Here is a 25,630-nt window from a genome sequence, read left to right as displayed (position 1 = left end):
ATGTTGTGGGGTTGTTTTTCGTGGAATGGTGTAGGGCCTCTAATAAAGATCACCGGCATTATGGACGCAGTTTTCTATGTTAATAATATTTTGGATGACGTGGTTTTACCTTATACAGAAGAGGATATGCCACTGCGTTGGGTCTATCAGCAAGATAATGACCCAAAGCATACCTCAAAAAGGGCTAAGGAATGGTTTCGCAGCAAAAATTTGACATTAATGGATTGGCCGGCGCAGTCGCCGGACCTTAACCCAATCGAACACTTATGGATGGATGTAAAAAAGGGAATAAGGGATGCTAAGCCACAAAATTTGGAAAAATTATGGTGAGCAGCAAAGAATACTTGGGAAAATATACCCCTCTCTAGATGCTGCACCCTTGTAGACTCCATGCAGTCCAGATGTACCGAAGTAATAAAAAATCGTGGGGGAGCAACTTCATATTAAATGTAAGGCCATTTGGATGCATTTCAAAACAACAAACGTGTGTTCTTATAAATTTTCATGCTTTGTTCTTATTTTTTCGAACAGGCTGTTTAAGACCCAATGCAACAAAATTTGCAGTACAAAAAAGTTAGTGCGTATTTGATGACCAGATTTTCAATTTTTTTAATACTCACAATATGTATATATCTTTTAAGAAAAAAAGGTTCAATAAAATATTACTGAGAAAATTTTATTCAATGATTTCGATATTCACTTTGGTTGTTCTTATTATTTCGAACACGTCTGTAATTAATTGAATGTTTTAAGCAGAGGAGATACTTTCTAATTTCTTTCAGCGCGCGTGCAACACCAACAACAGCGCAAAAGGGCCTTTAATTACAGTACAAGTGTAGTATGAATTGTATTGATTGTGAAGCTGAAAGCGAAAGCACACTCAACAGAGGCAGAAAAAATATGCAGAAATATTGACAATGGACGAGTGGCGAATAATGGTCAATCAAAAGATCAAAATAACAAAAGCGAACTAAGCAGTAATGCGAAACTAATGCAGAAAAGAGGCTGAAGAATCGACTAAAATAAGCGAGCTCCGAAGACAGAAAGAAATAAAGAAATATTTTCAAACACCAAACACCCCACTCAAGCGCCCATTGTTGCGTTGTCGTTACTTCGTTTTGTTTACTAGTCAATTTTTGAAACTTCTGTGAAACATGAGGAAACCTAGAAAGTCTGTAGAGCGCATTGATATAAAAAAGTACACTTTTGTTGGTTGGTGATGCCTTAGTGTACGAAAAACATGCGCCGAGTCCACACTTAAAAATCAATTTTGGCAAACGACAAAGTTAACATGCGCACACATACATAAATGTGGAGCTATGATGGTGGCACGTGGCAGAAACTATGCAACGAGCGGCACTTCAAAAGAGTAGTCCATGCTCACTTACACACACACACACATGTATAGTTCGCTCTTTTTCCGTTTGTGTGTGTGGGCCTGCATATTTTTCGCAGTGACTGTTTTAAACTATTTGCTAGGTAAAAAGAAACGCGCTTAAAGAATTTCAAAACTTTTAGAAACAAGTGCAAACGAAACGCAAATAGCAAAAAACAAAAACAAAACTAAATTTCAACAAAACGAAACTGTAGCAATCATTGAAAGTTCGTGTTACTTTTACTCTGTAGAATGCGCGATTGGAATTTGAAATGCTAAGCACACACACACACACCCTTACACATGCATCTTTACAAGCCGATTTTTATGTGAATAAAATTAAACACGGTGGTGGAGACTGTATTTTATATAGTTTTCGAAATTTTTAGTGTTTGTGAAACTAAACACTTTTGAAATTTAAAGCGTACTTTCGAGCACAGATGTTGGAATTTTTGGCAAAATTTAGAGTAACGGGCACGAATGCTAAATTCCGTACAATTATTATATCAGTATGTGGAATTCTTCATTTATGTATATGTATGTAGTATAACAAAAAAGCACCCGGATATTGTAATTAAATTCCTCGGGTAAACGGTATTTCAAAATAATGTAATAGTTTCGGAGACACAGTCTTGAGAACTTGTGTGCTCAAGGCTGGCTAGGTTAAGCGCGCCGTCTTTAAAGGCGTTTTTCTCGAAACTGTGTTTTTGAAGTCGGTTGTCCAGATTTCTCCAGAACTACTCAACCTATCTTCATGAAATTTTACACAGGTCTTTGAGATACAATTCTTAAAGACTTAGACGAAAGAATTTTTCTGATTACAACTTTTTGAAAAAAAAAATGTTCGACATTTATACTGTAGTTTTAATTTTTTTGCAAAAATGTGTACCAAAAATCCAGTTTTCGGTTTTTTTTCTTCGTTCAATTTCTATGTTAACGTTTTGACTAAAACACGCATTTTTCACTTTAGATGATCCTGTCAGGAGTTATCCTGTCAACGCGGGTGCATTTTTTTCCGAGGGGTCACCGGAAATGGCGTCGCAATGGCCGAGTTTAAAATATATTTTTTTGATTTCCAATTTCAAATTGCTGGTTTGTAACAATAAAAAACTCGAATCAAATACTTTATTTTTTATATAAGAAAAAATTGGTGAAAAAAAGCTATTTTTTACCCGATAAAACCCATGTAACACCTTAACCTTTCAGGCATTAATATCTACTAAGGCGATGACGGTGCGGTTTGGTAATTTCAGCTATAAGAAATACTCATAAAATTACATTCATCAAACACACATGTTTGACATGGTGGTAAAATGCTTAATATGCCGAAAATATTTATTAATTATATTACTTTAGCCTTTACTTTTTAATAAAAAGTCAAAAAAATAAAGAAAAAAATAAAAATATTTTACCACAATTTAACATATAAATGATTATTTGTTTTTTTTTTTTTTACTTATCAAGAATATTTCTATTTAATTATAATGGCTGATAACGAAAAACGTGATTACGGTATCAATATAAAAGTAAATAAACAACCTAATACTTTGATACCGCCATATTTTTTATAGTTCTTATACTTTTATTGATTAGGCGGTGAATCAGGTGTAAGCTTATGTGTGTATTCAAAAGCATACATACATACATAGATACAAGTGTATATATTTAGCAGCCAAGCATTTGCACAGCTTTCAAGGCCAAACTAAAACAGGTTGTGATAAGTTACTTTGACATTTCGAAAAATTTACCTTCACTAACATTATATGAAATAACAGTACATACAAGAGTGGATAATTATATCCAGTGTTAACATTAATTTATCAATTTTTCATCATATCATTTGTGCAACTTTTTAATTTTTTTTTTATTAGTTTTCATGCGCCAAACGCAGATATTAACATTAAAACCGAAAACATTCTATTAAAAGTCATCTCCACTTGTTGTCGAAATTCATAAAGTAATCCCCACTTACCTTTGGTTTGTGCATTTTCGCTTGCGTTGGCACAAGCTGCCTGCCAACATATGGTGACCAGCAGTAGGAGCTTGCCGAGTGCTGTTAGGTGGTGGCGCGATAAAAACTGTCGTGACATCTTTCAGCAGTAGCAATACTTAACAGCACAGCTGTGCGAAAGAGGTCCGTTGACAAGTTGAGAGGCGGCGGGAGGCAGATGGCAATGCAATTAATATGCCACAAGACGACAAGTACCCGAGTGTGTATGCAAGTAAGTTGTTCGCTCTGTGTATGGCAATGTTTACGTATGCATATGTGTTCGGATTAGTCGGGGGGGATGCGTTGACGAGGCCTTAGGGATTTGGGGCTAATGCGTAACACACGGTTGGCGAACAGCAGATACTTCACAAGAACTGCAAACTAAAGAGTCGAGGCAACCAAACAAAGTGTTGGGAATGCAGTCGGCGATGATGATGCAAGGCCTATGTAAGACGTGCCTGTTGTTAGTGGTGTTGGTAGCAGTAGCGTCTGCAGTGGATTAGTAGTCAATGCTGGCAGATGTGGTGACATCACACTTCGTACGAACGTCAATTCAGCCTGTGGAGCTTGCTTGGGCGGACGTATTAGTAGGTGCCAACCCCTTTTTCTCAAGTCCACACTGCTTTTCTTTTTGTTATCTATTCACATATGTTTGTGTTTCCCAGACGTAGACGGAAATCACAGGTCAATATAGGGGCGCGTCTGCATACATGTGCAAACACACATACGATTGCTAGTATGTCGAGTTGGTAAAACAAGAATTTTTTGAGTTCCTTGCATTAAATATGGATTTGCAAATGCAGCGTCGCTGAGGGTGTGCCCCTAAATAATTTTCTCAACACTGCTAACAAGGGGGTAGCGGGTGTGCAAAAGCTGTTATGGTTGTTTATATTCTCTTTGTTTTGTTTATTTATTAGTTGTTGACATTTGCAACTTTATACGCACACTTTTACATACAAACTTCGCACGCTTTATTTGCCACAACAATTAATGTTGTTATTGTTTTAAAGTACTTTTTAAAATTTCAAAATTTTATATTTATTTATTTTTTTATGCTACACTAAATATATTCCACCACTACAATGAAAGCACAATCAAGCACCGCGAATAAAACAGACAAACATCCACGTTTTGTTTATTTTTCGTATTTTTTATCACTACTCCACTCAGCTTCTTCATCACTATTCTGCACTCTATTTGGTTATACCACTTAATGCATTACGTTTTCATATCTTTTTTCGAGCAGCTTTTAAGATTACGATTCTCTCTTTGGCTTACTCTTTCACATATATTTTTGCTCAAGCTTCCTTTCGCTTATTCTTTTCACTAGACATTCATTAAAATCACGCAAAGATATTTCAACTTTTTTCTATTACATTACAAAAAAAAATATTTTTTCTAAACTCGCACGCGCTTTTCCATTTTCCGCATTTATTTTGTATTCGATTTTTATAATAACACTGAGCGCACGTCACTTTAATTCCGTCGATTTTTCTACATACTACGAAAACCGATTAATTAGCAGATAGCTCAGACCAGGCATTAAAGAAAAAATAAACACGCATCGACCGAAAAGCACTGTGCGCATCCAACCATCTTGTACAATAATCTCCGGTGTCTAATAGCGAACTGAAGTGCAGCAAACGAGCCGATAATTGTCACAATTGGAGTTTAATACTCACGATATCATCCCTGTGTGAAAACAGCTGTTGGCTAAACGAAAAGCGAAAATAAACAAAACATACTTAAGGGCGAAACATTTAGACTGTTACCACCAGATGGCGCTGAACACAGTAAGAATTAATTATGCCGACCCGATTTTTATTATTAAGAGCGACACCTACTTGTCGTATTTACCAGCTAGTATTTAACGGAACTTTTGCATACTCTCGGAGAAGAAGCTTATACTTGCCAAGATAACACGAAATTGACACTTCCAAACTCCTATTTTGCAGCGAAATATCAAAGATACCTTTAGAATTTTAGTTTATACATTTTCAGCGCCTCAAATTTGTTTAATTACTTAATTATTTTAAAAAAACAAACTTTAATTTATTTGTTACTGTCTGATTTAAACTTCACAATGTTCATTTCATGCGAAGAAACTTACTTTTTCCTTTTGTGGACGATATCCACCATTTTCGAGCGCGATCTGAAGTCTGCAACCTGATTTGTATCACTATTGTTTCTGTTTCCATGCCAAAAGGTGTTGATACTTTCAACTACTTCCACAAAACTCGTCAGCTTCAGCAATTTATCCTTTTTATACTCAAGGCTGCCCCAAAATAATTTACCGCCATGGGCCAATTCTTCGCCTCTTCTAAACCTATTTTCCTTTAACAACAAAATTTATAATTTTTTTTTGGTTATTCAGGTTATTAAAAAACACCGTACTCCTAAGGTTTATTATTAATTCTTCAAAATCTATGTCGTCCCCGCCAAGTATTTTTGGTTCAATCCTCGAAACAGCTGCTAAAGTCCATTTCCGGAATAGGCTTCAATGTGCTTAGCGATTCAAGTTTCATATCTTCCATTGACTCTACACGGTTTGAATAGCCAAAAGTTACACGGAGCTAAATCAGGCGAATACGGCGGTTGCGTAACGATATTGGTTGAAAATTTGGCGAAAAACTAACAAAGAATCAATGCAGTATGCGACGGAACTTGTTTGTGGTGTTAACCCGAAAATCCCTATTTTTTCTGCTTTACGCTCTTGGTTCAATTTTAAAAATGTCAAATATATTTTAAAAACAAATATTATCTGCCAAAACAATTATTTTTTAGAATTCGTAATAAATATATTTAGGGTACTCACAACGGGTCATAAAGCATCGTGAAATCATAAATTCATAAATTTGTATACTAGTTTAAAAAATCTGTTGTTGGATTGCATACTAAAATAAGTTTACGCAAATACATCTCTGAAAGCTATATTTTCGGATCGTTATAACTTATAACTTTATGTTATAATGTATATGTGAAACCTCTAATTTTGCTTTTAATAATAATAAAATAAAAATGTTCCAACAGTACAAAACATAAAGATTCATGATGATTGACAATCATTCACAATTATAATATTAGTATGGATTATTATTATTTTGTTGTCCAAAAATTTGGAGAAAGATTAATTAAGAGCTTCACAAAAATAAAAAAATAGCAACAGTAAATCGCGGTTAAAGTTTGGTGATGAATGGCTGCATCGAGAGTTGGACACTTTGGTTAAAAAGTTTATAAAACCTTATTGTTGAAGATATAAAAAAAATACGTCCAAGTGTGCTTAAATTGGGTCTTAATAGCACCAATTTCTATTTCTAATAGGATATAGACCCAAAACACGTCGTATCTTGTACGCGAACGGTCGTTACACAATGGCCAACAAGTCCATACTCCACCTCAATCACCAAACATTAACTGGTTCTCATTAGAAAACAGTATTCGAAAACATCGAACTTCACAAAAAAAAAAAAAACCCTCAAATTGGCTTATCGACTGAGTGGGTCAAAATATCCGAAAATTATATTAAAAATTTAGTGACGAGTCTGGGTCCAGGAGTAATTATTACCGCAAAAGGAAACCCAAAAAAAGATAAATATAGTATATCTAAAATAATTACTGATTGCTATTGATTTATATAAATAATCCTGTATGTAAACTGTTTGGATATGAATTAAGCGCATTTTAAGCTTTTGTAATCGTGTTTTCTTTATTTGTGTAAAAAATATTTTGATAAGGAAATAAGTGTAGAAAGGTATATTCATTTAAAAAGCGAATCATATATTAAGAGAACTAGGTAAACTTCGTTGATTCACTGTATATCCGTCAATCTAACGCGAGTTAACCCCATTTATAATTTTTTACAATGTTCAAAATTGGCTGTGCATGTAAAGGTATGCAGCTGATCAATATTGATGAAAAATCCCAAAGATTTAATAATCTGTTTCAACTGATCGTATCTTTCATCTATTGAAGACAATGCACTATCAAGGCAAAAAGTTAATATATTTTCCTAGCATCGTGAATTGATTCATTTTTTCCCTCATAATGGGGAACAGTATTTTGTGTTGTGCATAAACGGCCCGATCAGATCGTCGAAAGTATTAGAATGCGATTTTTTTATGTTACAGACAAATGAAATAAATACAATTTTTTAATTCGAAGTAGTAGATAATTTCGTTTATCTTGGAACCAGCATTAACAACAAAGTTAGCCTCGAAATCCAACGCAGAAGAACTCTTGCCGACAGGTGCTACTGAGGATGCAATTGAGAAGTAAAGTCCTCTCTCGACGAACAAAGGCTAAACTGTACAAATCACTAATTATTCCCGTCCAGCTATATGCTGCAGATGTATGGACGATGACAACATCTGATGAGTCGGGTTACCAGTTTTCGAGAAAAAGGTTCTGCAGGCTTGCAGGTACTTCTCCCATGATGATAAAGACCAGCACGTTACTGTGAAGGAGAATCGCTACCGCGCAATGGTAACTGAATATTTTTGACCCAAATTGGATGGTATGAATTTGGAAAGTATATGGTTCCAACAGTACGGCGCCAGAAGCCATACACCGAATGTCGCAATTGATTTATTGAAAACCAAGTTTGGTGAACGTGTTATCTCAGTCCTAGTCAATTGGTCGCCGCAGTCATACGATTTGACGCCGTTATTTAAAAAAATTTTTGTAGCGTTCTTATTGAAAAAATCCCGTTACAAATTCAAGATGTATATAATGATTTAAGCTGATATCAACGACAAAAGCGGCCAATAAATTCGTATAATAAGAAATACTGGAATACTCTTCGCTTCTTTAGGAGCTTTGCATTTCTTCGGTTATTGATGATTGGTGGGACTTAAAAATATATAGCATGGGCTGATACAAAATATCTATCCTTCTATCGTAATACTAATATTAACTAGACACTGCCACAATTTCCTGAGATTTCCTACAATAGTTCTCATGTTATTGGTCTCAAATCTCTGATATCACATTTTTTTGTGTTTTGGTTTAGATAGGACGTAGCGCAAATCATGATAAGTGTTATGACAAATCAGTCCTAGCGTATTCAATGCTGAAATACTGGTTTACTCACTACATGTCAATTTTGTCCGGCAAAGACTTCATATCTTTAAGCACGTACGCAATGTTCTTTTGTTAACCAAATTGCGCTATTAACTAAGTACGTTATAACTAACTAGTCAACTAAAAAAAAATCAATTAAAATAACTTAGATTTACGACAAAAATAATGAGGAGCTCACTAGCATTGATAACTTTCAATCAGCACTACACTAAATTGTGACAAAAAAGTTCCCGGGAATTGTAAATAAAACGGAAAATATTTAATTATTCATCAATATTTATTTTGTCGCTTTCAATGTAATCGCAACCAGATGTAATACACTTATGCCATCGGTTTTTATAATTCTCGAAACACTTTTCATAAGCACTTTTTGGGATCGCCTTCAGCTCCTTCAGCGAATTCTGTATTGTCTCTTCGATCGACTGAAAAACTCCAATTTCAGCGCATCAAGGTCCTGATCCACATCATCAATTCACCTCATCATCTACTTCTGTTAGTTCAGCATCGTTCAGGGGAATTTGCTTAAGAGGATAGTTTGCACAGAAGCACTCGGATTGAAATTGTCACCGATCTATCGGAGGTGCTATGCTTTAGGCGTTTGATTAACGTCAAGTATGTAGATATCTTCAAGAAGCCTTGTATAAGACTGATATATGCAAATATTACACTCGATAAAAAAATACATCGGGAGCATTAAGTTTTACAGTATCCGAAATGGGTTATCTGTGTGGTACTGCGCACTCTTTTTTAGTCTGATAGTAAGGAGGGGTCCATAAAATACGTGAACAATTTGAAACACGGTGGGTGGGCACTGAGGAATTTTTTCTCAACTTGCTCCTATCTCCAAATCCCAAATCTCATGTGATATTTGTGATTTCATTGATCTTCTGCGATTTCAACTTTTTTCGGAGTTGGTCTTTTTGACAACTGTTACTTGATTTATACTCAGTTTGGTTCGACAAGTCTGAGACGAATGACGCCTTGTATCGTCGTCGAAAATTGGGCCTCTAGGCTGGAATTCATATGAACCTGCCGCGGCGGTAATCTGTCCGAAATCATTTTTAAAACATATTCTCATATTGGAACCAATATCAAACATTATCAAATCGCATTACCTATCTCACTTCAAACATACATATATATTTTCTATAGCAGTTTAGTTTGAACCAATTTCTACCATTTTTAGATATCATTTGCCACATGACTTTTGCATAGAATTATTACAATATATGTACCATATTTGTTGATGTTTGAACTATTATTCACAGAAAGTTTAAATATATAGTGGCCGTAGTTAGTTTCGATTTTCTCTTTTGAAACATAGTAAGTTTTTATTGGATAGGACTAAGCCAGCCCATTTTTTGAGCTAATTTAATATCTGCTTATCTAAAAGGAGCTGTAACCATGATTGCTATATGGAAGGAGGGGATCTTCAATGCAAAATGATCTTACTTTAAGAGTGAAAGTGAGCTTTTCTTATACCTACCGCTAAAAAATATTTGTCCCACAAATTTTCACGATATCTGAAGGAAATCATCTCCTATTCCAACTCTTACTTGGATGGAAGTCACGAGAGGGAGAGAGATTTTTTTTGAATTTTACATAATATCGATTTTATTGCATTATTTCATAAATATGTATATATATTTAAAATTATTTAATAAATTCATCTAGTAGTGCTTACAGACTATAAATACTTTTAACATTACATATAGTAGGTGTGCGACAAAAATACTTTTTGAAGCGATTTCATACAGTAACCCATAACACCGCACTGATCGGCGCCTCACGTGAGGCTATCACCATTATAATAAGGAACAAAGAGCATATAGAATTATGCCCATATAGATTCACACATAAAATATCTCACACAATGCGGATGTGAATGGCTCCGCCACCATACATCCCTTATTTCCCACATTAGTTGGATCTTTTTCCGTTCAATTTGTCCTGAATTTGTTGCAGACTCAGTCCCTTGGTTTCGAATAAAACGAAAAGTGTGAAGAAGAATGCTACAACACAGAAGATGCCAAACAACCAGAAAGCATAGTATGAGCCCAATGCGTCCAGTGCGGGATACCAACGTGTTACTATAAAACCAAGGATCCAGCAAGTGGAGGCGACTATCGAAGACGCCACTGACTTAACATTGGCTGGGAACATTTCGCCCAAGACAGCCCATGGCAGTGGACCGAAACCAATGCAGTAGACAATGTTGAAGACAACTAAAGCTGGTACTGGTAACCAAGTGATATTGCTGGCATCACCCACTACTTGCTGTACATAGAAGAAAGCGCCCAATGCGGCCAAACCGATGGCCATGCCAAATGCAGAAATCAATAAAATCACTTTGCGGCCCAAACGATCAGCAATGATGGGTGTCATACCAGAAGAGCCAACTTGAACTGCACCGATAATGATGGCGGCTACGGCAGGATCCAAACCGGTGTCGGCGCTGACGAAGATCGACTGGCTATTGAAGAGCACGACATTGATACCGGAGAGTTGTTGGAAAACAATCAAACCGGCAGAGATAATGAGCGCCTTACGATTGCCCGTATTCCTAATAAGATCGACAACGGTACCCCTATTAGCCATAGCCTCCTCGACTTCACCCTGAATCACGGTCATCTCATCTTGTACAACATCCATGCTTTGACCACGCAAGAATTGGAGTGAGTTCAGGGCATCTGTTTTTTGACCTTTACCAGCGTAATAGTAAGGACTCTCCGGCATGAAGAAGAAGATAACATCGAAGACAATCGGCACAGCTAAACAGCACCACTGCAGTGCTACGTACGAGACATATGGACCGATAGCGTAAACATACAAAATGCCAGCTGTAAGGAAAAAGAATATGAGTATATACTCCATCTGGCAGTGGAAAAAGCAAAGAAAGTTTAACGTTAAATGATACTTACAGACAATGAACAACTGCATCAGAGAGCCAGTAGCACCACGTACGGCATCAGTTGCAATCTCACCAACGTACATTGGCTGCACTGTCATGACAAAGCCCACGCCGAAACCCTGTATGAGACGTCCAAGATATAAAATCCAAACCTCACTGGCGACCATCATAAGAATGTAGGCGAACACAAAGAATACCGAACTTGAAAGCAATACCCATTTGCGACCAATTCTGTCGGCGAGTGGACCAGCAACGAAGGGCGCTAAAATAATGAAAGCAAATAAGTAAAAGTTGTTGCTAAGCCCTACATTAATTCGCAAGTATATACTACACATACCTATTAAAGCACCCAATGCCACGAGCGATGAAATCCATGCGTCCTCTTCTGTGGTGATGGGACGATCGAGTGGTGAGTCAGTTGGATCTTGCGCCTTCAGTTTCGGGGACATTGGTGACGTCCAACCGAGACAAGTGCCCACCGCAAAGGCTGAGATATTTGCTGTAAAATTTGAAATAATTGCACTTTAGTTGCATAAGTTATTCACAACAGAGGGCGATAAGTATGTAGATAACTCAATAAAATGACGTCAAGAATGGCTATCGATGCACTTAAGTGGGCTTATCGGTACCGGCAGCGAGAGTTATCACTAGGACAAATTGGCGGATAATTTTGAGTAGCCTTTTGTTGTTTTCAATGAGTTGTTTAATAAGCCCGACAAATATTATACTTTGCCATAACAACATAATTGAAGCAAATCTTTAGGAAAAAATTTCGATCGGACAACAAGAGAACTCAAGTTCTTTGTAATGTAAATACAGATCGTTTAATAATCTTTTTTTTTTGCCACCCTGCACATATTTAGTTGGAATCCTTTTTACGGAACTTTTTTTTTATTAATTTCGAGTTTTACTCACCAGCAATAGCGGCGATGAATATACGTATAGTCTTCACTGGCTCCATTCTGGTATTACGTGTAAATCCGTCGCTTATCTGAAAAGGACTCACTTCACTGTACTTGACTTGTGTGTGTTGTTCTTGTGAACTCATTAGTAGCAGAGCAGAGTGTAATGTATGAAGGCACAACGGCGTTTACTAGCAAAGCACTAATAGCTGAAATGAGTGAAAGACACATTTGATGATGAATTGCTTATATGAATTAAATGATCATACGCTACAGACAAACATACATACTTATACATACGTATATCCAGGTATAGCTAAGTGTTAATGGCTTGCTAATAACGTAATGTGATCTATGTAATTAGCGCTAGGGCTGTGAAGTCATCACAGTTTTTGTTGCAATTTTAATTCAATAAAATCGACTGAGCAACATGTTTTTATGTTGTTAAAATAATAATGTTAATTGTGATGTAATTAAAAAAAAAAAACACAATTTAAAATTAATTAAACTAATTGAATTAATAGCTACAATTGATTATGATAATGCTCTCCTTCTTCCTTCATCAAGGTGAGTAAATGACGTAACAGGCTAGAAATCTAGCACTCAGTTTATCCTACTGATTTCAGATTTATTAGTTTATTTAAGTTTTTTGCTTTTATCCCTAGAGATTAATGGAAAATTTCTATTTGCAACTTCTATCTCAAAATCTTATGATAGTTTTGTGGACTCTAATTGACTTGAGTTGAATTGAGTAGAGTTCATTGTCAACTCTAATTGAATTGAGTCTTCTTATCTATAAAGTTTCGTAGAGCACGAGGATTTCTTGATCATCATTTTAATTAAGTTAATTGACTTAAAAGATTAATTGAGTACAATTAGGGGCTAAATTGCTTCAATTGCTTCAATTAGCGATTAAGGAGTTGATATTGAGCACATTAAGGGCTAAATTGCTTCAATTCACTTAACTAAAATTCGATTAAGGAGGAACGCTATACAAAAAAATGCCTTAAATGAGTGTTTGCGTATTTTACATACTATAATTAATCACCTTGAAGTCGCCTTAATATTGTTTACAAAATTTGTTTTTCGCAGCGATATTTACTATGCTGTTTACTAGCAGCCAAAGGTAAGCACTAATTTGTAAACATAGATAAGAAGTGTCCAGCACTCAACAATAAAAAATAAAGCATTTCTGAATTTCCAGTTTCAGGCAGACGCCAAAAGGTTGGAGCACGTTTGGCTACTTCACACCAAAAAACAGAAGCAAAATTTAGTTTCGCCTTTTATTGTTGATTAGATCTAATGCCAGTTAATTGTGTTATAAACTTTCCATGGAATTTTGTAAGATTTTTGTATACTGATTTTCTGTGAATCAGCTTAAAGATTTCCGCACTACTCATTCCATTGATAAGGTCCAGCGGCGCCGTCAATGACGACAATGACCATATGCTCAATTGATTAAGGTCTAGCATTAGCATTCGTGATAAGCGAAAACAACTAAGGTAGGTTTACTTGATTAAGAAATAAGAAAAAGCCACTTCTAAAAAATACAATAAAATTAAAATTCAGTGTGTGAAACGTCACAGTCGAAACGATGGCAGACTGATAGGCTATCTGTGCTTGCCGCCAAAATTATGTGCATATGTTTGCACAATTGTTGGAGCTGCTGAAAAACCGGTAGTTTGTTAAACAGTTGGTGTGCTGCCTGCGTGACACTTGACACTCACACATAAACCAGATAAGACGATAAGACGCACACATAATCTCATTAAGCTGCTGTCTGCTGAATAATGGCTGGCTCAATTATTATCGCGAATTAAATACAAGCTTTGCACATCTATTTTATGCCTTGCGAGCAGACAAAACAAATAGCACAATGCTTAGAATTTGCTATTCTGGAGTAGCTAGTGACTATTTTTGGAAAATATCTTAAAGACAATATAATTTGCGGCATTAGGTAAGCACATAAGTGGCAGAGTAATGTCGCGGCATTAAGTGCTTGGTATTTATCTATACTTAAAGTTAAGTGTTGTGTACAAATGCTTTAAGTCGTATTAGCTGAATCTGTCGTCCAAGTTACGCGTAGCCTTATTCTCACAGTGTCAATAACTCTTTTATTGCTGTGTTAATTCTCGAACACGTTTTGTGTCTGCCAACCATAAACATATATATTAGTGAATAAGTGTACAAACGCGGTTAATCGAACTGGACAATCACATTGGCACAACATATCGATATGGAAAAAATCCAAGGCGATAATTTTCAAGTGCAAACATATCCGTGTAAACACAGGTACGTGTGTTTGTGTGTAACACAAATCACTTACAAACAAACTCAGTTGTCAACACGCAGATATCTACAAGTCTATCGATAAATTTGTTTGTTGTGTTATGCCGGCAGTGACTACTGCGTAATCGCTACTTGTTTCCGGACTACCTGCAGTAACCCATTATGGTTGTTGTTATTAACGCTGCTGACTCAGTTAATGATTGACGTGTTCAATTGACCGAAAATTGAAATGTTTTTCCATTGTTTTTATTTATGTTTTTTACTAGCTTGCGAGCATGCCAGTTAAGAGCCACAAAATACTTGAATACATACATACACAAAAAGTTGCCAAAAACGCAAACCGGGGAAGCACTGAATGGAAATTTTTTAACGCCTAGCGCAGGGTCAAGCATGCGCAAAATCACCAAATTTGCTTTGAATTCCTACATATGTGTGTGTTAGAGTCTGGCTTGTGTGTGAGGCTGCTTGTACGCTCGTGGCATTAGTAATGAGTCAGAGAGGTAATAAAATGATTGGCTGTACGCTTTTTGACGAGAAACTAAATAAGCTAATAGTTAATAGCCAAACACTGATTTATTTAAGATAATAGCGCGTCATGATGTTTGAAATACATATGTGCATACATATTTACGCATTGGTGACTTTTGCATTTTTATAAACCGAATTCCTATGGCAGTTGGCCTAAATTTGATGGTTTTGAAATCGCTGCTACTTAAAATGTACACACTTAAAACGTAATCAATTTCGGAAATTTTCCATGGAAAGATTTAAAAAATTAACTAGTTTATTTCTAGTGTAGCGAATCGAACAAACAACTGATATAATTAACAGAGATGGAAGGAGATTTCAATATAAATTTTATTTAGAATTATGTTTAGAAATTTATAAAGCAGTTAGTTTTAATTGAAAATCTTGATTCAAAAAACTAATTCAAATATATTTAAATTTTTACTTTTAATATACATAAGTTAATATTCACTTTTAATTTTAGGTATAATAATTAAATTTTTTTTCAAAATATGAAACAGACTTCCAAACATTTCACTTGTTTATTAATAAAGTTTTAAAATAAAACATTTTTAGTTAAGAAAACCACAGCAAAAGCTGCAATTGCTTGCTGTATATTGTCTCCAAATAGCACGATTTTACTTGGACTATTTTATTTATTTATTAGACATTTTTCTAAATTAATTTAACTTTTGATTTACTTTCTGGACTTAAATTTTTTTCAGCTTCCGGTTTTGAACACCTCATTACCGCTATTTTAAACTGTTAGATTGGCGACGAGCAAAACAATTGCTTGTGGGCGTTTAATTTCGCACGCTATGCAAGCAGAATGCGGTATATGCATACCGTTACACCACATATCGCTAAATATATCTACATATGCAAGCAGTAGCAGCCTAGCTTGGACGCGTGTGCAACGAGTATTTAAGCATTTAAATCAAGCAATTAATTCCAGCGCTTAGACTTGGATATTTCACACGAAATTGAGATGAAAGCAAGCAGATGCTTGAAGATAATCAGCAATTAAAGCACGCTGGCATTTGCCACTAAATTCGCAGTCAACAAAAAAAAAAAAAAACACCCACGATATTTGTCGCAATTTGAATTAAAAAAAATGTTTGGATAAATTTAAAACGATAATCAAGCATTGCACAAGCTATTTCAATGGAAGTGTGTATGCAGATAATTAAAAGTTAAAAAAATATAATTCTCACTTTATTTATATCCGTGATGTGCACTGATATCCTGTTTTGAATTGTCAAAATGTCTACGATAATTCGTCTGTTAAGGTCCTTGAAGTTGATAATATTCGTCGTACACTTTTACTTTACTTTACTTTGTACTTTTACACTCACAGGACCACCTTTGTGTGGCCGCTATTCGGAACGTAATGATTGATTCGCTCTAATTCGGACGCAATTTAAAGCTTTTTCGACACATCCCGCTATCAATAAATTGTGTCATATATTGTATGAAGACTCTTTACATTGCGTCGATGCAGATTAAAACGACGCGATCATTAACGATCGTATTGCACGATCTTGCCGCCACACTATGGGCCACCTATTGTCATAAGTACTAATTGTTAGTGCTTATCAGTGAGCGCACTAGCTGCGACTGCGACGTTGACTGCGCTGTCGTTGTATACATACCAACGGACACACATAAATGGCATCCAATCAGCGATCGCTTGGCAAATTCGTCAAGTTCAATTGGACCGAAGCAACGATAAGCGTGTGATAAGTGAACGCATGTATGTTTGTACGGACATAGGTATGTATGGTGAACTTGTTCTTCTGATAATAATTATGCGCCTGATTATGCGCAGTAGGTGAGAGCACTCATAATACAATCACGTATGTTGGGTGAAATGTTCAGACTTGAAGTTGCAAACGTTTCAAGCTTTCGGCAGTTACTGACGTCTTTTTTCAGTGCGACCAAATGCGAAATGGAGAACTTCTTTTGTGCGAGTAAACCGGTTATGATATTCGGTCGAAGCAAAAGTGGTTGTTGCCAAAATTTCCATTGGAGGATAGGTTGACGTATGAGCTGATTTGATGAATCAACAATCCCACAGCCTGTACTCAGTGTGAATTCCGCTACGTTTAGTGTGAAGTATAGGTATTCATATAAATAAAAGCCCGAAACTCGAACATACAGTTAGGCAATAGAAAATTTTGCAACGGTGATTAAAGTAAGGACACCAGTAACTCAGTCGTATCTTTGTCATTTATACTTGAGTTATTTGAAATGGTAGGCTATGAAAAAGATTATGACGGCTCGAAACCCAAATCGTAGTCGGTAACAAAAAATAATGGTTGAAATATTTATTAATACCATTTATATATGTATGATATATGTATGTATATACAAATATAACTAACTTGGGTATTATCTAAGTTTTGTTATAAACGTTGACAAAGAAGCTCTTAAGTTTTCTGCAACTCGTGAAACTCTAGAGAAGAATCTGTAGAACCTCATATACATAGTTTAAGTATCGAGACGTTTTCCTAGTCTCATAAAAGTGACTGTTGAATTTTCAAGTAAAGTCTTTGAAAGCACTAATCTATTAGCGGTAAGTTAAAAAAAACTATTTAAAGCAACAAAGAGTTTCAGTTAGTAATATCACATATTTACGTTGCTTGATGAACAAAACTATCAGCGACTTCAAGAAGCCAAGGTTCGTACCATCCTGTGGCGCCTTTATAAAACTTACTTAAGCTCGGTTGGTAATAATTTGTATTTCTGAGTTAAAAGGGGTGAAAAAATTCCAAGTCTTGCGAAGCATTGTTGCTTTGGAAGAGAAAATTAAATGATTTATATTTTCGTTTTTGCAATGGATTAAAGTCAAAACGATTGCGACCGGATCCATAATAGCTTCTTTGTAATTTGTTTATTTGTTATTTTCGTAGGAGAGAAGAAGAAGAGATAAATAGTTAGTTCTCAACGACTTGTTTACCGATACCCTCAACCTTAATTTTGCGGAATTATCAAGCCACATCGGTCCACTTGCTACCACATATGCACATATGTACATACATATGTATGTAGTTGTAATATTTATGTTCACCCGTAGTTTTCATATCAATAGTTTGAATACCAAATGATTTAAATTTCGCTCCATCACTATGAAAACTGATTTTATATTTGTTTTTTTTTTTTTTTTTGAGTTTGTACCTATGAGTGACACTATTCGTTGGAGTCCGTCCTCCAGAATTTGACATGGGTACCAGTGGTTATCCACTCTTAATCAGCGTATGCGCTGCTCATTATAACTCAAGTATGCTGTCCTGATATGCAGCAGCTGGTGATAAGAAATGAAATGTTTTTTCGGCCCATTATTCAGCAATTTTTTCCAAAAAACAAATCCAATATTTTTGCCCCGATAATTTCATTTTGCCTTTCATTTCATTGAACATCAGATTTGGCGTCATTTGCCGAGGGTGGGATTGTAAACAATTCGCTAATTGAATAGCTGAAGTAGCGCCAATACTATTTGCAAAGCACTCACCTGCACCGGCACCAATACTATTATGGCAACAACAACAATTACAATAAACACATGAAACGGACAGCATTACTTGAGTGATGGATGCAGCAATTACAAAATATTATTTTTATTGTAATATGCCGGAATGTGTAATTGGTTGCAGCTACGTTTATAGTACATATGTATGTACATGTGTATGCGTGCAAAAATGTTCGCGCTTACCGTGATGGAGCACGTTTGCTTTGTAGAAACAATGCAATGTCAATCACGTGTTTCACTTATTGCCGCCCTTCCCGCGACTGCATAATGCCGAGAGAAATATTTTTACACATTTTGGGCTTTTTATATTGAACACATATTTATTTATTATTGTTTTTGGCAAGCAAATATAAATATATTTTCCCAATGATGGGAAGGCGAAGTGTTTATGTTGCGTTACATTTAACTTATGTATGTTCTCGCAGGAAATTCTTTCGTGCGACATGAACTCATCATTGCCGCATATTTCAGTATATTTCCGTTGAGGTAATATTTAAGTGTCGTGGCGCCCACTCAAGTGCTTGCGCAATAGTCGCCAGCAGGTGAGAGGCAATTAAGTGCGTTATTCATGCAATTCAATGCAACTGACTCAGTGATAAGAGTCGAATAAAAACTTGTTTATTCCCTTCATGGATATTAGTGTGAATAAAAATGTATATGTTAATAGTAATTTATCGGTTAAACCATATTAAGGAGGGGGAGAAAGAGGTTCTTGGGTCTCTGGCCATCTCTTAACGATTGATGGATTGTCATGAAAAGCCTTTGAAAACGTAAATCTATTAGCAAGCAGGTGTCAAGATTACTTTTACGCGACAGAGTTTGTAAAAATAGTTATACAAATCAAAGGTCGTACTATCCTTGGGCTACCTTAAAAAACTTGTAGGCTCTCGGGTTGAAATAATATGTGACTCAAAGGTAAAACACAAAGTTGCTGCTTTATCGGTGGTACGATTTCTTATCTTTGAATGTTTGAAGCATTTCTGTTTTTCAATAAAGCACGAGAAACGCACAAGTAAGTGCTTGTTTTGAATTCTTCAGCGAACAGGAAATTATACTTTATTATTTGAAATGTACTTGAATTATGCTCCTTTTATACGAATTTAATCTATAATAAGTACTTGTAGATATATTCATGTGAGTAAAATGAGCATCCCGATCTTGATCACGGTTTCCCGGATACGAAAAATATAAAATATTGATAATGTCTATGTGTTTGAGCGACTAAAGAGCAATATCTATAGATATGGCATATCTGTTGGTGTCATTCAACATTTGTAGACTCAAACCAGTTTAGTTTAATGCATGTCGTGCTTTTATATGCCTTTATTATATTATATATAAACTATATTTTTAATAAACTAGTAATTAGCTAATCAAACATTAAGTTTGTTGCGGTAAACCCCCTCGAAAAAGTGGAAAAAGATAATCGGAAATATATAGAATGTCATACGTAGCCTTAAAAGTGTCTTTGACCCTTGCAATGCCTAAAATGTAGAATTCTATTTAAGCCTAGATTTGCTGAAAGAAAAAACATACATACATTTTGTATTCAAATATTTCAAAAGACATTTGCTGCTTCAAGCGTCAAGTTCTTATGAATTTATGCACGTACAAATATATTGAGTTATAAATTTCACAACGCACTATATTATTATTCGTTGTGTTATTTAACAGTAATTATTCCAAAAAAGTGAACGAAAGCTGGTTTTTTGTTCAAGGTAAATTATAGAGCCACTGTCAAATTAATTGCGTTTGGGACTTTTTCAAAATGCATAACGTTTTTTAAATTTTATGATATTCAAATCCAGAATTTTGCTTGAATTAAAACAAAATTTGCACATCTGAATTTATTTCAACTTTTAACTTTTTGTAATACTGCCTATATTTGTATACCTATGGCTCGACAATATTGCAAAATAAATTTATTCAAGTGATTTCATCTGAAATTTTTAAACAAAATTTTGAAGTATTTCGCATAAATAAATATAAATATTGCAGACATAAACAAATTTCTTATGAATATCACCTATTTGGGAAGCATGAAGAGTGAGTTGAGCCCTGGAAAACAAACAAAGAGCGAAAGTTATAAAACCATAAGCTCTTGTACCTTAAACTAAGTAGTAGTACTTAGTCAGTACTTCTTTGCAGAGCTCAATTTTTAGCCAAGAATCTTAAGTTAGTCCAAAATATCCCGAACTATCGATACTAAAGCTGTTTCTAGCAGTATGAACACAAGTGTGTTAAATTATTCTCTCAGAGGCTAACAAATCAGTTGTCGAAATTAACTAGTAACATGATATTGATATTTAAATCTAGCAATAAAAAATACAATTGACTTATACTCATATATTAAAGTGTTACATATTTTTCAAAAGAACAAATTTTTTATTATCTTATTCAATTATACAATATCTCTAATATTGTCCTCAATTTTCACGTTGATCCGAGTAATAGTTTCGAAGATACAGCCTTGAGAACTTGTGCGCTCGAGGCTAGCTAGGCTAAGCGTCGTTTTTAAACGCGTTTTTCTCGAAACTGTGTTTTCGAAATCGGTTGGCAAGTTTCCCGAGAACTACTCAACCGATCTTCATGAAATTTTACACAGGTCTTTGAAATACAATTCTTAAAGACTTGGACGAAGCATTTTTTTGATTACAATTATTTGAAAAAAGAAAATGTAGCGAAATTTTAATTTTTTTGTAAAAATTCCTACCAAAAATACAATTTTCAGTTAATGTTTTAACTAAAATAAGTATTTTTTTCATTTTACATGACCCTGTAAGGAGTTATTCTGCCAACGCGGCGCATCTTTTTTCCGAGGGGTCCCCGGAAATGGCGTTACAATGGTCGAGTTTGAAATAATTTTGTTTTCCGAATATTTCAAATTTTCAGTTTGTAACAATAAAAAATTCTAGTAAAATCTTTCATTTTTTATATGAGAAAAAATTGTTGAAAATAGCCTGTTTTTTACCCGAGGAAACCCTGTAACCTCTTATTTTAATTTTATAAAATTAAACATGCATTGAAACTATAGCCATTTTTCCGAATCTTTTTAAAATTTTCGAGACAAAAAAAATAGTAATAAGAGATAAAACTATATAATGAAAAAAGAAAAAAATTAATCATCGGTTTAATATAATTATTCACAGCATATTTTGCGGTAATTCACAACAAATTTCACTTTTATCGTCATCTACTTCTAGCATTTCTAGCAATTTCTATATGTAAGAGTAAGTACTGTTATTATTTTCAAATAAATAAAGTACTCCCTATGCATTCACTATAGGTATAAGTATATATGTTCATATGTAAACATATAAACAAACGCATAAAAACAATTGCTTTTACTGCTGTTTTTCTCGACTTGCCAAATTGCTACTTACCCATTGTGCTTTCATACATTCCACTCGGCTGCACTCCGCCCCACCACTTTGCTTCACTTTACTATGTATACTCACCACTCAAGTACGCGCCTAGCACAACAATTTTCCACACAAAACCAAAACACTACGGCTTTACAATAACACAATAAAATTAATTTGTTACAAAAGAGGAGCAAAAAAAAATCGACTGAACAAAATAAATATTTAAATTGCACTTAGGCCAACTAATGAGGATCTGCAATTTTTCTATTTGCCGCAATAGTTTAACAATTCACAAAAGGCCACAACAACTGAAAGCAAAGCGAATAGAAAGAAAACAACGAAAAATCTGACGATTCACTGATTTGTTGAAACACTGACGCAAAGATACACTGCCGTTCCGACCGTTTGACGCAATCTGAGTCGCTCCACGCCACGTTTATCAGTATTTGTACTATTTTCGAAAATTTCTACACGGCGACGCCGCACGCACACATAAACGCTTCAACACGCACACTAGTAAAAACAAGTGGGTGAAAAGCAAGAGTCTTCATGACATTCAACTCTCAAGTCTTCATTGACGCATTTTTTTTCCTTTATCTTCCTTTATCACAGCGCTAAGTAGTGCTTATGTACCGCAACGACAAAGCGTTCACTGACGAAAGCTCGTGTTGCTGCAAGTGTTCGAATTGTCGCGCTCAAGATTAAACTAAACGAAAGTTGGGGCGTTCGCACATATAAGCCCGGCTGCTGCTTAAATTTCTATCGCGCCCGCGCCTGCGGCTGTTAAGCTTGGTGTTGAGTTGAGTTGTGTTCGAGCGGCGCTGCAAGCTTTGTGGGCTTGCTTTTGTTGTATTCCGCGCTTACATTGTACCCGACTTTACTATGCTCATACTATCGTATGCTCGAGTAGTGCGAGTTACCCTGTGGGTGTGTGTGTGCGTTAGTTTGTAATAAAGTGCGCGTTCGAGTTGGTTCATTCCAGCCGTCATTTGACGCAAAATAATTATTTAAGCTGCTGTTTTTAACACTCACTTACTTTACTTATTATTGTTGTTGTTTCTTTTTCGTACTCCCAAAAAAGCGCTCAAAGCTTTAACTACTATTGTATTTGGGTGCTCAACTGTAGACTGAGTAGTGTAGCGTGCAAATATACCGACAAACATGGGGTCATACATACATATAATTCAATTTAGGTATACACTGCCCCTGAGACCCTACATACAAACATACAAGCATACAAATCTGAGCAAGGCAACAAAAAAAAGTTCGTGCAGCGTGCTCATAAGCAATTACGAGCAACAAACTTTTCAATTTGTTTACAGGTGATTGTACACAATTGGGTGTCAATGCATGGCTGTGTGCGTGTGTTTGTGCTTGTAACGGTAGTTATTAGCGCTAAAATCGGCTGGCAATCGTATGCGATTTAGTTTTGTTGCTGACTTAGTGAATTAAGCGAGTTGCAACGAATGCATTGCACTATGATGACGTATGCGCCCTGACGTACCCGCAGATAACCTGCACCAAACATTAACTTTGTTTTGATGCACTCTCGCGATCAAGGCAGTTGGACTTTGCGTTGTTTCATTGCATATTTTCTATTAATTCACTTCGCAACTAAAACTACTTCGGCTTCCACACGAAATAGGGCTTTTGAATAAAATATTTGACTAATACTCGTCGAACATATTAAAAGAGATTATGCTAATTTCATCTAAATAAGGCAGGAACGATAGGCAGTACTTTTAGTAGCTTAAGCATAACAGTTGCATTGAGAATGCGGATAGTTGTTCACTGATCTCTGATCTCTGATATTCCGGGGCGTGTGGTCACGCCCACTTAAAAGAAGTGTAAGTACAAATGCCCCTTTGTAATTTTCCTATCAAGGACTTTCTGTGGGCGTGACATCGATTCAGTTTTCCCCGTTTATATCGGCTAGTTTTGGGCATTAAAAATAATCGCCAAATCATAGAAAAAGCTAAACGTACGCATATAAATTTAACCCATAGATTTTTAAACAATCAGATAAAAACAAATGGCGAACTCTTATATCACTGAATCTACCACTTATTTGCTACTTAAAAGTAAACGATAAATTAGCTGCTCTCGCAGTGGTTCTTTCCATAGTAAAGTTTCTTATCTTTAAATGTTTCATTCAGTTCTTTAGGTTTTGTGAACAAAACCACGAGGAAGACACGTGCGGGTATTTTGAATGGCTAAGAGCGCAGGAAATGATAAATTAATGTTTTAAATGTACATACTATCACCATTATATGTTATATAAGGAATTTAATCTGATGTACTTGCAGAAATTGTTAAGTGGATGAATTGAGCATCTTGATACAGGTACGAAAAATAAAAAGATTGAGATCGTCCACGCTTCGGCAGGCTTTTGAGTAAAATCACCAGTTTCTACAGTTTAATTGTACATCGTTCATAGATACCGTATATCTGCGAGTAAGCGGGAAAGTAATGTAAGACTTTGACGATTTTAAGATATTAAGAATCTAGAGAATGCGACACGAATTTATATAAAGTTGTTTTCTCAACGACTTATGCCTAATGTTTTGATACTTAATAAATTTTGGATAAAACAAATTAAGTTCAGGTATAAGCGAACATTTCATACCCCCACAGCTTGCAAATATCAAAGGCGTAGAAATACTTTCAGACATTGGAAAATTATAGTATTGATGATTTTGAGTATTGATTTTATCCATTTTAGGCACAAGATGACACAGTTATTGAGATAGTCGCTCCTTAAACTTCTGTTAGCTATCTCATATATTAGCAATTAAAAGGTGATCCATTTCGAGGTTCCCTACTTTTTTAAAGAAAACTTCAAATCTGGTGAGCAATGTTTATTATTATTCGAAAGAATTTATATTATATTTTGGCATTCATTTTTACAAAATTATCTCTTTTCGATGTTGGCCGCTTCGTCTCAAATGCGTCTTTGTGTGCGTTTTTTCGAAAACGTCGGATCTTCTTGGAACTTTTCAAAAGCCCATAGAGCGAAACGATGTCGCTTGGCATCAGTTCTTGCACAAGCTCTATTTTGTACGCTTTCAATAAAGTTGATCTCGACGTAAAATGCGCTAAGTCGTTCCATACGTCATTCCGAGTTGCTTCGAACGGCGCCGAATAGACTCCCCTCTGCTTTATTTCCTTCACTGCGCACTGAACGTGGTCTACTCGGTCTATTATTATCCAATAATTAATACTGGTTCTCCAGGTGGGTGATGGTGTTGCGAATAGTACGCTCAGTAGGCCGATTATGTTGACCATGTGTTGAGCGAAGTGCCGGAAATACGTTCTTTACAGAACGTCGATTATCGTAATAAAGTTGAACGATTTGAAAATGTTGTTCAGGCCTAGGTCTTTCCAAAATGATATGCCAACCAATACTGAACAAAAATAACATGACAGTTTGACACGATTCACGCGGGATCTGTCAATATAAAGGCTATTGAAAAAAGTAACTATACTTAGATCACCCGTTGTTAGGGGAAGATTTCACCCAAGATAAAAGAGTACACGATTATCAGAAAAATGTTAACTCTGAATTTCAATAACATATTTCAGAGTGCTACCAATATTTTCGGTAAAAATCCACATATTCAGACTAAAGCAGTTAGGTTTCGAATACACGAATTTTGCCGTAAGATGGCATATTTTAAAGGAAA

The 25,630-nt window shown here is 35.5% G+C and overlaps 2 protein-coding genes across 4 annotated transcripts in view; both read right to left on the bottom strand.

The window, feature by feature from the left end:
• Positions 1–5,001, bottom strand: part of LOC105225757 (disintegrin and metalloproteinase domain-containing protein 12) — a 109,805-nt gene extending 104,804 nt beyond the window's left edge. The window contains exon 1 of the mRNA XM_011204368.3: positions 3,348–5,001. Within this exon, the coding sequence (XP_011202670.2) occupies positions 3,348–3,465 (118 nt within the window). The 5' untranslated portion in view covers positions 3,466–5,001. The remainder of the gene's footprint in view (positions 1–3,347) is intronic.
• Positions 5,002–10,029: 5,028 nt separating this feature from the next.
• Positions 10,030–22,650, bottom strand: LOC105225756 (facilitated trehalose transporter Tret1). Of its 3 annotated transcripts, none has more exons than XM_011204366.4 (5): positions 22,041–22,650; positions 12,271–12,346; positions 11,693–11,854; positions 11,366–11,617; positions 10,030–11,284 (listed from the first exon to the last, which is right to left on the bottom strand). In XM_011204366.4, exons 2-5 carry the CDS (start codon positions 12,314–12,316, stop codon positions 10,365–10,367), a joined length of 1,380 nt encoding a protein of 459 aa, XP_011202668.1. In that variant the 5' UTR covers positions 12,317–12,346; positions 22,041–22,650; the 3' UTR covers positions 10,030–10,364. The 3 variants fall into 3 exon arrangements, with proteins under 3 accessions (XP_011202668.1, XP_011202667.1, XP_011202669.1); XM_011204365.3 differs by lacking the exon at positions 22,041–22,650 and adding an exon at positions 16,268–16,454 and having other exon boundaries at positions 12,271–12,466; XM_011204367.3 differs by lacking the exon at positions 22,041–22,650 and adding an exon at positions 16,268–16,454.
• Between the last annotated feature and the right edge of the window lie 2,980 nt (positions 22,651–25,630).

The sequence above is a fragment of the Bactrocera dorsalis genome, chromosome 2, assembly GCF_023373825.1.
Source record: "Bactrocera dorsalis isolate Fly_Bdor chromosome 2, ASM2337382v1, whole genome shotgun sequence".
Classification (NCBI taxonomy): Eukaryota; Metazoa; Arthropoda; class Insecta; order Diptera; family Tephritidae; genus Bactrocera; species Bactrocera dorsalis.
This window is presented reverse-complemented; position numbering and strand designations above follow the sequence as displayed.